Source organism: Rhinolophus hipposideros (genome assembly GCF_964194185.1).
Source record: "Rhinolophus hipposideros genome assembly, chromosome: 24".
NCBI classification, from domain to species: Eukaryota; Metazoa; Chordata; class Mammalia; order Chiroptera; family Rhinolophidae; genus Rhinolophus; species Rhinolophus hipposideros.
This window is the reverse complement of record NC_138070.1, coordinates 15,377,043-15,391,726: the sequence shown is the minus strand read 5'-3', so window position 1 is coordinate 15,391,726 and position 14,684 is coordinate 15,377,043. Positions and strand designations below refer to the sequence as shown.

The 14,684-nt window shown below is 38.2% G+C and overlaps 1 protein-coding gene across 4 annotated transcripts in view; it reads right to left on the bottom strand.

The window, feature by feature from the left end:
• Positions 1-14,684, bottom strand: part of GRK3 (G protein-coupled receptor kinase 3) — a 118,456-nt gene that overhangs the window by 93,561 nt on the left and 10,211 nt on the right. For all 4 annotated transcript variants that reach the window (XM_081036829.1, XM_081036831.1, XM_081036832.1 and 1 more), the window contains exon 2: positions 2,242-2,318. In XM_081036829.1, the coding sequence (XP_080892955.1) occupies positions 2,242-2,318 (77 nt within the window). The remainder of the gene's footprint in view (positions 1-2,241; positions 2,319-14,684) is intronic.

The following is a 14,684-nucleotide window of genomic DNA, read 5'->3' as shown; positions in this document are numbered from 1 at the left end:
AATCCATGCAGGCGGAAGTTAGATTAGTACCCAGGGGCTGGGGGAGGGGAAGAACGGGCAGTGAATGCTAATGGTATGGAGTTTCTTTGGGGGAGTTGAAAATGTTGCAAAATGAGACTGTGGTGATGGTTTCACTATTCTGTGACTACACCCAATGCCACCAACTGTATACATTCAATGGGTGAATTTTATGCTCTGTAAAATGTATCTCAACATAGTTTTTAAAATGACAAATCTTATTAAAAATACAAATTTTTATAAACAAAAAGTTAAAAATGTAAAAATTTTACTGTCAAAAAATAAATTTAAAAATGTTTAATAAATAATTAATTCCCTTTTTCCCTTTCCTCCAAAAAATACAGTGTTTCTCTTGTTATCATGATCGTTTTATTTTCTGGGTTTATTTTTTTAATTTTCTGGTACAAAATCGGGAGCAAAGGAGCCCATTTAACCCAACACCATGAAAACAATGAGAAGCAGCAACAATGAAGATGAAAGCCAAACCCTTTTAATTGAGCTGTTGTTCCCCAACCAAATCCTGCCGATAGGATGACACACGTCTTTGTGGTTAAGGGCTTTGCACACATTGTCCTCAGAGCACAAACAGTCTACCCTCCTTTGCTTCTCCAGATCACATCACGCACTTTTCCACCACTGCGTTTCATGGGTTATCACAGAAGCTACGTCTACTGAAGGTCGCTGTAACAGACTGGCTAACTTTTACAGACTAGGTGAAAACTGATTTACAAAACTCCAGACTTTCTGCACTGGTTTCTGCTTTACTTGGAAAAAAGAAAAAAAAGAACATCCTAAGTCTTTCTAAAAATCAATCCAGTTTTTACCAGGTGGCTTTCTACAGTACATTTTACCTCCATTGTTTCCTTTCCAACCGTCTTTAAAGAATTATCAGAGTAGAAAAGAACTGTGAATCAAGACATGTCACTTCACCAAGCTGAGTCTACACCTCCTTACTTGTAAATGGAGGGGGCAAGCCTGAACTATCTCTAAGAATACTCAGTCTCAAATGGGTCAGTCCGTTCTCTATGAATCATGGAAACAGAACTGAATGCAGAATCAGAGTTTCGGGAAACTTTAGTAAGATCTTAATTTCCTGACATTTTAATAATTTCCTCTAGTAGTAAAATAACTTAAACACTAAGACCCAGTTCCTCAGCAAACCTTATGAGTAATTGTGGGAGGCAAGCAAGGTGCAAAGAAAGGAAATGGGCATCCTATTCTCTTACATTCAGCTCTGTGGGTTTCATGGAAATACCCTAGAATTATCTGTTTATCACATCACTCCGGGCAGATTAACAATACAGCCAACTGGCAGGCCAAATAATGAATCCTATTCTAGTTGAGAATAAAATATTATTTCGGAAATTTCTGGACAGCAGGAACTGATTTGGGGAAATAGGGAAAACAAAGTATGTACACCACAGCTCTTACCTAACCCAGCTGACACTCACCCCTAACAAACTGTCAGTCTTTCAGAGGGCAGGTGAGAACACTCTCATTTCTTCATCGGCCTTGAAACTAGACTACAGCAGTCCTGGTTTCTCTAGGCACTAACTACGATCGCCACGCAACACTCCTACACAACCACTCGCCTGCACGGGCCAGGAGCAGCCCTGGCCAGGAATGGGCATCGCCAGCGAGAGATAGGTCCTTGACCTCTGTGTGTACAACAGGAGGAGTCCTGGTGACCTGCTGGGTAGAGACTCTGAATGGGGCCACAGGAAAAAGAGTAATTGATGTGGATGACAATAACGAACGGCATACAAAACCCATAACCTTGTGAATACTGCCAAGATCAAGTGACCCAGCCCCACACTTTGGAGAGAGAAGCCAACCACACGCGTGGGATAATGCTTATGAAGACACGGGCCAACTCCTTGTGATCACAGAAAGAACAACAGCACTGACAGAAGCCGGGGACCTCAGAAGCAGGTCCAAACAGAGAGAGCTTCTTTCCACTTACCCAGTACCCAATCCTTTCTTCTGGCAACCTCCCAAACTGCCTGTAAGCCTCCAATCAAACTGTTTCTCTCTGGCTTTTTTCACAAGATAGGTTACTAAGAATGTAAGTAATCACTAAGTAACTGATTAATTACATTTCCTCCATGCCCAGCTTGAGCTATAAAGCATATATACACATTCGGGGTTGCACTTAACACGTTACTGTTTGTGCCACTTGATATCACGAAGTGACAGTACGCCAAATGAGTAAGCAGGACTTACCAATTTTCTGATTGAAAATCTTGTCAAAGGTTATTTCATTTCTCTCCGCAAGATACTTCTGCATCACACTTCGGATACTAAAAGAGAAGAGCGACACGTTTTGAACAATTACAGCCTGTGTCATGAGAACCATCCCTACAAAAGAAAATATATGGACGTCTTAACTCAAAGGCATTGGTTTGACCAGAGACCCTCTACTGGCATCCAAGACTACACGAATGGCCAGCTCGACTTTAAGCTGAGAACATCACAGCTCCAGCCATTATTATCTCCTGAGACCTACGGCCAACCTTACATGTAGAGATTCACCCACAAAAAAATAAATATCTGGGGAAAGTTCCCACTTAACACCACCACTTCCCAAAACATACACAAACATGCATGCACACACAAGACAAATTGTGCTCACTGATGAATGAGCTTCTTTCTAAAACAAAAGTTAAAGTTCCCTGGATGTATGATTAATATTTTAACAAATCAGATTTCTGCACATCAACAATAAACCACAAGAAAACGTAATTAGAAGAAAGATTTCACTTACAATAAAATAAGAAACATCAAATGAGTCCATCTCATTGGAAATAAATCTTTCAAAATATGTACAGGAATTTCACAGGAAAAATTACAGATTGTACCGAGAGACATTAAAGAAGATCTTAATAAATGGAAAGATACACCACAGTTATGAACAGGAAGATTTAATATTGCAAAAATTCGAAGTCTCTCCAAATTTAGCTATAAAATCAATACAACTCCCATCAATATTCCAACAGGGTTTTTCATGGAACATAGAAACAGAGGAGCTCTTTATAAAATGTATACAAAACAACACAGGCTCAGAAAACAAAAAAAAAAGCATTTCTGAAGAAAGAGAATAATGATAATAGGACTTATTACGAGGTTAAAATAATTAAGACAAGATAAACAAAGTGATCCATGAAATGGAATAGAGAGCACATAAGCTGACCCACACATACATGGAACTTTGATATATAACGGAAGTAGCTAGGCAGAAAAATCAGGAAAGGGGGGAACCATTCAGTAAGTGAACCCCAAAAGTGATTATCCAAATGGAAAAGGTGGAAATTGAATCTCTATCATCCATTGATGAGCAACACTTTGGCATTACCCTTTTTTTAAAACTTCTTAAAACAAACTGAGGTACAATTTATATACAATTAAATACATATTTAAGTGTATATTGTTAAATGAGTTTTTCACATATAACCACTAGATGTCAAATATTTCTATCACCCCAAAAGCTGCCCCTTTGCAATTAATTTCCCCAGGTTCTAGGATTCAGCCAACTATTGATCTCCTTTCTCTTAATACAGATTACTTGCTCCAGTTCTAGAATTTTATATAAATAAACGCATGTTGTCTTTTGTGTCTGGCGCCTTTCACTCAGTATAAGCAAGCTTCATCCAGATTGTTGTGTGCGTAAGGATTCAGCGCTTTTTTGACCATCAAGTATGTAGTAGTATGTCATCGTATTCCACCATTTGTTTATGGATAACTCATCTATTGACAGACAAATGTGCTGTTTCCAGTTTGGGGCTACTATGAATAAAGCCCCTTTAAATATTTGTGTCAGTCTTTTTATGGGCACGTGTTTTCATTTTTCATGGGTAAATATCTAGAAGCGAAACTGTTGGCCATGTGGTTAAGTTCTATTTCACACCATGAAAAAGTGCTGAACTATATTCCCCACTGGTTGTAGAGTGTTACATTCCCAAACGATGGCCGGAGTTCCCATGGCTCCACACCCCTTGCTGAGACTTCGGCTGTCAGACTTTCTATAATAGTTTTAGCCACTCTGTTGGGTGGGTAGTGGTACCTTATGTTGATCTGGATTTGAATTTGCATTTCCCTAGTGAATAGTGATGTTAAGCATGATTGGACATGACTATTGGAATGTGTACATTTTCTTTTGTGAGGTGTGCTGTGAAATCTTCCGCCTTTCAACAGAGTTGTCTTATTACTCAGTTGTAAAATGTCTTTATGTAGCCTGGAAACAAGTCCTAGTATGTCAGAATATGTGATACTCTTTTCTCCCAGGCTGAACTTCGTGTCTTCATTCCCTTCATGAAATCCTCCGAAAAGCAGAAGTATTTAGCCGACGAGTTCCAATTGATTGACCCCTTTTCCTGGGGAACCGTCTGTGGTAAGAAATCTTTGCCATCCCAAGGTCATGAAGATTTTAACCTGTATTTTCCTTTAGAAATTTTAAAGTTTCAGCCTTTATGTTTAAGTCTAAGAGCCATTTCAGGTTAATTTGTGTGTATGATGCAAGGTAAGATGGAGGTTCCTTTTTTCCTTGTCATACCTAATCGTTCCAGTATCATTTGTTTAAAAAAAACCACTATTCTTTCTCCATTGAATTATCTTGGCATCTTTGTTGAGTCAACACTAAACATGTGTAGGTCCCATTGCATTGATCTATGTGTCTGTCCTTACATAAATACGGTATTGTCTTCATGACTGTAGGTTTATAGTACAGGTGACTTAAGTCTTCCAACCTTGTTTTATTGCTTTTGTTTCTGTTTCCTTGGCTATCCTAGGTTCTCTGCATTTCCATGCTAAGTTTTTAATATTTCTGTTTTTTTTATAAAGCACCTTTTATGTGCTAGGCAATATAATGTACACCATATGTGTGTGTGTGTATATATATATATACACACACGTATATATAGATATAGATATATAATTTCTCATTTAATTCTCACGATAGCCTGTTCCATAGGTGTTATTTTCATTTTACAAATAAAAAATGGAGACAAAAGGATTTTGAGTGAATGAGGGAGGGATGAAATTGACCAATGTATTTTTTAAATTATTTATTTATCTATTTTAGTTACAGTTGACATTCAATATTATTTTATATAAGTTTCGGGTGTACAGCATAATGGTTAAACATTTACATAATTTATGCTGTGATCCCCCAGATTAGTCTAGAACCCACCTGGCATTATACATAGTTGTTGCAACATTATTGTTTATATTCTCTATCCTGTACTTTACATCCCCATGTCTATTTTGTAATTGTCAACCTGTATTTCTCATTCCCTTCATTTTGTTCACCCAGCTCCCCAGCCCCTCTCCCCTCTGGCAACCATCAGTTTGTTCTCTGTGAGACTCTTTCTGTTTTGTTCATTCCTTGGAAGTTTTTTACATCAACATGGAAATTTCTTCCCAGAAAAAAAGCCTGCTGGGGCTTTGATTGGGACTGTGCTGAATCTATAAATTACTTTTGGGGGAATTAACCTCTTAATAACATCAAGAATACAATGCATAAATATGATATATTTCTCCATTTTTCTAGGTCTTCTTTAATTTATCACTATTTTATAGCTTTCAACATAAGTCTTGTCTTTTTTTTAATAATAGTTTTCTCTGGTTGGGGTATCAGAATAATATGGTTCATAAAATGAGATGGAAATTATTCCTTTCTTCTCCCTTTATTTTATAAAGAGTTGGTGTAACATAGTATTAATTCTTCCTTAAATGTTTGATAGAACTCATCAGTGAAGCCATCTGAGCCTAGAATTTTCTTTGTGGGAAAGTTTTAAATTACAAATTCCATTTCTTTCATAGATATAGAGCTATTCGTGTTTTCTATTTCTTCTTGTATAGGGTTGATAACTTTCATCTTTTAAGGAATTTGTCCATTTCTTCTAAGTTATTGAATGGATCTCAAAATAATTATTCTGAGTAAAAGAAGCCAGATCAAAAGGAGAAAGGGGAGGGGGAATTATAGTGTTTGGTTATAAAAAAGCAGGAGCAAACTTTGAGGGGATAACGCACGTGGTAAAATTTAAAATATCTATATTGGATTTATTTCCTGGTTCTTGGCACAGAGTTCCAAAAATGCTTGGAATTTCATGAATAATAGGAGTGTCTTATTCATAAGGAGCCCTTTCCATCCATACCTGGGTTTATGCTAGTGAAGTGACTCATGGGCCCCTAACTGCCTTCAAGATAAGGCTGGTTGCCAGAGGAACCAATCCTGTGAGAAGAGGGCTGGAACCTTCAGGCCCACCACTTGACTTCGGGAAGGTTAAACATTAAGTTCAATGACCAGTAGTCAATGATTCAACCAAGCATACCTATAAAATGAAACTTCGACTAAAAACTCTAGAACCATGAGGTTTGGAGAACTTCCATGCTGGTGAACCCATCTGTGTGCTGGGAAAGGGGTACTCCTGGATAGGGCATAGAAGCTCGCTGCTCCTTTCCTGCAGACCTGGCCCTACGTAACAACCATTTTTAAATTCTTGAGCTGTATCCTTTATAATAAAACAAGTAAGCATATAGCACTATCTCGAGTTCTATGAGTTCTTCTAGTGAAATAGCAAACCTAAGCGGAAGGTCATGGGGACCTCCAAATTTATAGTCAGCCTGGCAGAAATGCTGGTAGACTAAGGAGCCCATTTACAGCTGGCATCTGAAGTGGAGCGATCTTGTGGGACTGAGCCCTTAACCTGGCGGGGTTGTTAGTATCAGAATTGATACTCTGAGTTGTTAGTACCAGAATTCAATTGAATTATAGGACACCCAGTTGGTGTCAGAGAACTGAAGAGTTGTTGGAAAAAGACATACTGTATATGTTTATTATCTTAATTTTGATAATGGTTTCACAGGTGTAGGTAAAAGTTACCAAATTGTATACCTGAAATATGTAGTTTATTTTATGTTAATTATCCCTCAATCAAGCTGCTTTAATAAAAAAAAAAGTTATACCACAAGGATGCAATCAGCAAAATCCTGGGATGTGGGAAACTACACAACAAATGACCTGGTTTCTTTAACAAAAAATTTCAACAGGGAAAATGATGGATGGGGATCCTACAGTTCAAAAAAGACTTAAAAGTAGTAACAATCAAGCAATCCATCCATGTTGCCCCGAAAATAAGAGCTAGCCGGACAATCAGATCTAATGTGTCTTTTGGAGCAGAAATTAATATAGGACCCAATGTTATTTTACCATAATATAAGACTGGGTCTTATATGACATGACATGACATGACACAGGTTTTGTATTAATTTTTGCTCCAAAAGACGCATTACAGCTGACTGTCCGGCTAGGTCTTATTTTCCGGGAAACACGGTAAACATAAAAACGTGGTAAATATAAAACTCAATTCAGGTAGAAAAACTCTTGTAAAAAGGGAAGAAATGTACATTCAGGTTGAATATTTTATGATATTAAATAAGTATTATTTTTTTAGCAGTAGCAATGTATTATGCTTATGTTCTGGTATTTTAAAAGAGTTCTTATCTTTTAGGAATACATACAGAAATATTTACAGATGAAATGATATATCATGTCTGGATATGCTTCAAAGTAATGTAAAAGGAACTAGGAGGTATGGATGTAACAAGACTGGTAATGTGTGTATAAATGACAAAGCCGAGTGATGGGTATATCAATTACATTATATTAGTCTCTCGCTCTGTATGTGTCTTAAATTTTCATTACAGAAAGTTTTTAAAAATCAAATTCTAGCCCCCAGATTTCTGAACCATTACTTTACATACCCCCTCAGCAAAATAAGGTATATACACACTCTATATAAAACTACATATATTGATTGGAAGCCTCATTTATTTATTTAATACCAACTGGCTACAGATATATCAACCCAACCTATCATTTGGGGTCCTACGATACAAACTCAAGGGAAGTATAATACATATTGCATCATAATTTTTAAAGTTTTTCTACTACAAATGTGGTTGAAAGACTAGCCACCAGTTATCTCCTCTCTAGCCAAAGAACAGGTAAGCTAACTTATACTTCACCGCCTTACTAGTAGAGAAATTACCATATTTATAACATAGCTAGGTATCGCCCATTATTAAAAGCCTCTCTATTCTATATGGCTTAATTGTTTTATGCTAATGTCCAAAATAAAATGCAATTAAACGAATACCTCAAATAATATGTAACATCACCTTAAAAAGCTAGTAGTGCGTAAGGTAATGGTGAAGTTGACCAAGCAAGATGCTGAGAGTGCTGTCTTAGAATTTAGAAGCACATGAGGTTTGTAGTGAGTTATCCGTTCTGGCCAGCAAGAAACTCAAAAGACAGATTTATTTTTTAAAGATGACTAAGCAGTCAGACCAAGATTTAATTCCCCCAAAGGGAAATTGCTTTCTTTCATATGTAGTTACTAAATATTTTCCACTAACTCTTCTTTAAACACCCAAAACAGAGCTACATTCTCCAAAGTCACAATAAAAAACTTTACCACTAGGTTCAAAACCACAAACTCTTGCCAGATAGCCTCTGAAGAGGTCTATAAAAGTATCTAGTACAATGTAATGTCAACGCTTCTCAAGTTTCCTGGGTTTATCACATCTTTGGCAGACAAGTCCTGCAAATAATTTGCATATCATTAAGCAATTCAACATGAGACGATCTACATTCAGAAGTTCACAACTCAATTAAGTTAAACATGAATTCCTTTGTGGTTTTTTTCTACAATATTTTGACAATGCACGTCACGTTTTTAATGCCCTATTCTTCTCAACATATTACTGATATTAAAGTGACATTAAGTATACTTAAATGTCACGGGCCAAAATAACTGTCATCATATACAAAAGTAATCCCCAAACAGATGCAGTTTTAAGGATGAACAGATTTATAGGGTCATCAGTTCACCTAATCAAAGCTATTAAAACTTCTTGATCTAAACCATCCCTTCAAATCGGTTACAATCATCATTTTAGAATCCACTCACCTTTCTATCAAAATACTTTTGTATTTGCAACAATACATAAGCAGCTTCATTCTACCGCTGTGAATTTTGTGTGAAATTAGCACTAGGGAAAGGAGAAACTACAGGCAAGGAGAGTACTTAGGAAAGCCTGGACCATCCTCCTCGTTTCCGAGAGCAATTTTTCATGTAATTATCATGAATTACAGTTTTTCATGTCACAGCACCAAGGCTGCTGGTTCGATCCCTGCATGCGCCACTGTGAGCTGCGCCCTCCTTTAAAAGAAATTAAAATATATTCTGCATCCTTTCTATGAGCCAGGCACTGTGTGTGACACTAAGTCCCAGAGTACACAGTAAGTCCTATCCAATCTCTGCCCTGAAGGAGCCCATGTCTACCGGAGTTGACAGCAGAGTAAACAGGACACCCCCACACAATGTGATATGTATGCTTCAACAAGGGCAATTAATGACAGCGGGCTACAGCCCCGTGCAATGGGGCAGAACTGCAGAAACTGCGGAGCCATGGGCAAAGCGGAAATGAGAGAGAAAGCAAGGGGCCCACCCGTGAAGGCTCTTATAAGTCATGTCAGCCTGCACCAAATACCTGAATGACATGGACAACGGACAGGAGAATTTTAAAAAAAAAATACACAGAGAAAAATGACAGCCTGCAAATAGTCTACACCTTTGGACTCACTTATTTCTAACTGAAGAATACCTAAATTACCACCCACGAGATTAATGTCCAGCTCTTCATGGCTTATAATAAGCAGACATTTCCTGTCCAACGACTGACAGATGACATTTTCTTTTTATGACTGGTGAAAATGCTGCCTGGTTGGATGTATTGCCACACTTCCCCTCCCGCCCAGCAGAGCCAGGCCACCTGGCCCCCCTCTTTCCTAAGACAATGCAAACCAGTCTAGAACCTCAGTAAATGAGCACCAACGAGGCAAGTAGGTTTACAACCTAAAATATGCTCCATTCGCGATCATCCAATGTAACTTCTCTATGACTTGTCTTTTAATTTGGTATATGATACCTTTGGTCCCACGAGAACTTTTAATTGGTGCCGTACACTCCACTATGGTTTCCAGGTTTGGGGTTTGCTTGGGAGAGCCCTTTATACTCCAGAATAATAAAATGTATTCTCTCACTTTTTTCTATTTTTATTATTTTGCGATTATCTCATTTAACACTCTGGAATTTATTTTTTTGTACAATGTGGAGGGATTGTGACTTTATTCGATGGCCAGTTTATCACACACCAACCTTTCCTTCACAGACTTAAAATGCCCCCTTTATTCACAAACCAAATTCAAATTATATTATATCTATGAATATAGATTATGTACACATGACTTTGCATACTGTGTCACTTATGTGTCTACGCATTTGCCTGTACCAATACCACACTGTTTTAACTGCTTGGGCGGTGTTTTATATTTGGTAAAAAGATCTCTATTGTTTTACTTTTTAAAAATGTTAATGATTACTTTTGCCCATTTTTCTCTTCCAGATGAATGAGGATCAGCCTGTCAGATTCTTTAAAATTCTCATTTGGATCCTAATTGGGGTGGCCTTGGATTTATAGATTAATTTTAAGAGAACTGCCATCTTCCCAATATTGAGTGTTTCTATTTAGAAATATCTCGTAGCTCTCCACGTATCCAGGTTTTCTTTGACTTCTCTTAATAAAGTTTCATTTTTCTTCATACTGGTCCAGTTGGTAATTACTTAGAGAGCTCTGGCTTAGAGCAACACATTAGAAAACACTATTTTAAGGCAATTATTTTAAATGTTCTGTCAAATTAATAATAAAATTTTAAAATAGACAGTTGTAAAATAATTTCAGCGAGAGAGACTAATATTGCAGTTTCGTCAGGCATGGAAAGGATGCCTAATGAAACAGCATGCGTTATTACTTTTTTCCTGCTAAATTTAAACATCAAAGCTATGACTTAATAGATATTCATGACTGTGTGAAGTTCAGTGAAGTCTTTTGTACTCGAAGTATAATAAATGGAGATAATTTTCTAAAGTTTCATGTCTCACTATGCTTTCTCTTTAGTACAGCCTTCTTGCTGCCTTTTTTTTTTTTTTAACCTTCTATGAAAAGTCTTCAGGGCAAGAGGTTATAAATCTGTCTACCCTACTTGGAATAGTCAGTTCTCTGGATGCAAATGAAAACTCGATCCACATCTTTGTAATCAGTGTCACGGAGCCCGTTTTTGAGTCATCGGATGCAGTTTCCAAAAAGCACGTCATCCTCCCTTCACTCTAAGATATTCGAGCTACAGAACATTTTGCATCTGTGTACAAAGCTGTCATAGGAATTTATATCCTAAGTCACCAGTGCTCTTATACATGACATTGGGACAACCGAGGTTTTCATCAGCCTTTCAAGAATCTAGTTGTGTTGTGATCCTTACACCATCTACTCTATTGTTTTAAAAAATTATAAAAATTTTCAAACATGCAAAAGAGTATAATATAGTGAACCCCCATAACCGTCATTCAACACCTCGTAAGAGTTGTCAAGACTTTATCGTCTGCTGCTTTTATCCCTGTCCCCCTACTTTTCCTCCATCTTTTTAAAGGATTTTTAAAGCAAATCTCAGACTGCATGCCATTTTACCCTTACTATTTCCATTCGCGTTTCTGAAAACTATGGGCATTGTCCTTACATAAACACAATCCATTGCCACGCCCAAACCCCACTCTGGAAATAATAACTCCTGAAGATGTAATACCCAGTTCCTATTCAAATTGCCATGCTTCTCTCATTCTCTATAGTTGGTGGGTTTGAATCGGGATCTAATCAAGGTCACACATTCATTCGATTGTTATATTCCTTATATCTGGTTTAATCTAGGGCCTCCCTCTCTCCCCACCATCCACTTTTTATCTTCACAGAAGACTTACTAAGGAAACCAGGACAGCAGTCCCAGAGGACGTCTCCCACTGTGGATTTACTTGTTTGCTTCCTCATTTGTTCCTTGATCTCCATTATTTCCTATAAGCTGAAAGTGACCTCTTGATTCTACCCAAGTCTACCTTCTAAGGGCAGAAAGATGACCTTGGTACTTCGCATTGCCTCACCCGAGGAGGCAGTTATTTCTTCTTGGTGATGTGAAAATTACATAGAAAATTCAGTTGGTGATGGACTGATTTCTCCCCATCAACATTTCATTTCATGGTTTCATACACTGATCATCTTTGCCTATATCAATAGTTTTACTGGGTTGCAAAATGACTTTTCTAATTCCATCATTCCTACCACATTCATTTGCTGCAATTCTTCTGTAAAAAAGAATTATCCTCCATCAACTAGGACTTTTGGGTTACCTTAAAATGTAGTTATCACAGGAAAGGCAAGATAATTTTTTTTACCTTTTTGATTACTGCTATTCAGAGACAGGGCAGATGCCCTATTTCACTGCCAATGGTGATCACTAAGGAGTTTTGTTTTCCTCTGTTTGTTTGGGGTCTCTGATGGATAGCAGGGATATATTAGTTTCCTATTGCTGCTATTACATTTTACCAACTCAGTGGCTTAAAACATCAGAAATTTATTACCTTACAGATGTATACAGATGTATCTTACAGATAAAGTTCTGTATTATCTTACAGAGCTTGAAATGGGGCTCGCTGGCCTAAGATCCAAGTGCCAGCAGGGCTGTGTTCCTACGGGAGGCTTTAGGGGAGAATCCATCTCCTTACTCTTGCTGGCTTCTAGAAGACGCCCACATTTCTTGGCGCCCATGGCCCCCATTCCATCCTCAAAGCCAGGTCGACCAGGCCACTGGCAGGCTGGCTTCTTCTCAGGCTGCGTCACTCTGACACTGGACCTCCTGCCTGCCTTGCAATACACTGGACCAACCGAGTGAATCCAGAATACTCTCTTTATCTTAAAGTCAGCTCATTAACTGCTGTAATTCCATTTGCCACAAAACATATTCACAGGTTCTGGGGATTAGAATGTGCATATTTTAGGGGGCCATTACTCTGCCTACCACAAGGGTCTGAAAAGATTCAGAGTACTTGAATCAATTGCAGCCATATTCTTTGGATGCCCATGGGACCCCTTCCTTCGGCCTCTGAATTTCTTAGGTATAGTGCCCACTCCAACTCTTGGATGGCTCCTCCGCTTGCTGATGTAACAGAGAAGAAAGGCTGACCTTGCCCAGCCACTGCCCACACCTGGAGTCAGATGTGCTTGTTCAGGGTGCCCTCTGCGATGAAAGCACAATTATTTCTCGGGCTTTCCCATGGTGAGAGCTGATAAATACAGAGTATAATTGAAAAGAAAAAAAAAGTCATGAATTTAAAATGACTTTCCAATTAAAATTTAACCTTACAGGGTTTTCAACTTAGCTCCTGTCTTGTACTCATGTACCTCTTCATTTGCAGTCAGAATCTTAATTCTTATTACCCAGCTGTACCTATATAGTGTAGATCTGAAATAATTTTAAACCTAACAGTAACGTTAGGACTTCTGAATGCACCTGTATTTATCCTTAAAAATACAGAGGCAATTTGCCGTCCTCTAGCGAAACTGAAAATGCCCATGTTTTACTCACTTCCAGGGGTCTGTCCCACAGAAAGACACAGGCAGGCACAGACACACAGGTAAGCACAGTCACCTCGACAGCGCTTGTTCCCTAACAGGGTTAGGGAAAGAACGGTTTTATGGCACATCCTGCAGCAATTCCAACGACGGGGCTCCATCTAGACGTTACTAACAAGGCAAAGCTGAAGACGTCACCGCTAGCTGAAGAGGGCAAGTTGTGAATGGGCTCATTAACGTGTTCCTGATACACAGAACTCCACTCCAGTATGACCTCAACCACCTTTCTGTGTAGGTTAAACACGCGGCCCGTTTCATTAATTTTTCTATCACAACTTAGGAGGGACCACTAACTACACTCTCAAGTTTAACATAAAAAAAAATCCTTTAAGCACCTAGAGGAACGGACAAGGATGTTCAAGCCAAGTATACCCATTCACCTAGTGACAGGGAGAGGCAGGAATTTTAATTTTGTTTTTTAAGATAAGGGTGCGTGTGAAATTACAAAAGGATGTTTGGGGTAAGAAAATAGTAAGAAGCCTTCACGGGTAGCTTTTCTCAATTTATAACACTGCCACCATTATCGATAACTCCTATTATTGAATGTGAAATTGATGACATCTTATCTTTTAAGGAATTAGCCATATATTTATTACTAAGTCAATGTCTCCCGTGAAATTACAGGTAAACCACTAGAGTCCCTAATCAGTTCCCTGCAGTGATAACCCTTACTGAATGAAGACAATGCATTTTCAAACTGTATTACACTGTTAACACTGAAATTGACAGTGTTCCTCTACCCAGATCTAAGAACCTTCTTCTCTCAGATGATTTGCATGGCAAGAGATAGTCTGTAGGTGTCTATTAAAATGCACAGAATTTGGAAGGAGGCTCAACTGTGCCCTCTACTATCAAAGGGACCTTGAGCAATTAGCATCTCTCTGAACCTGAACTTCCTCCTTCTAAACTGGAGATGACTGAGTATCTTGGAGATGTTTCCAAGAATCCGAAAATATGGAAAAAAAGATTGTCCTCCGAGAATAAAAAGTTTAAATCAGCACGTAACACAAAGGGCAGAGAAATGTCAAAGGCTCCGGGGCTGGCTAGCCTTGGCTGCGGCTTCCGTGATTGTATTACCAAATCCAGTC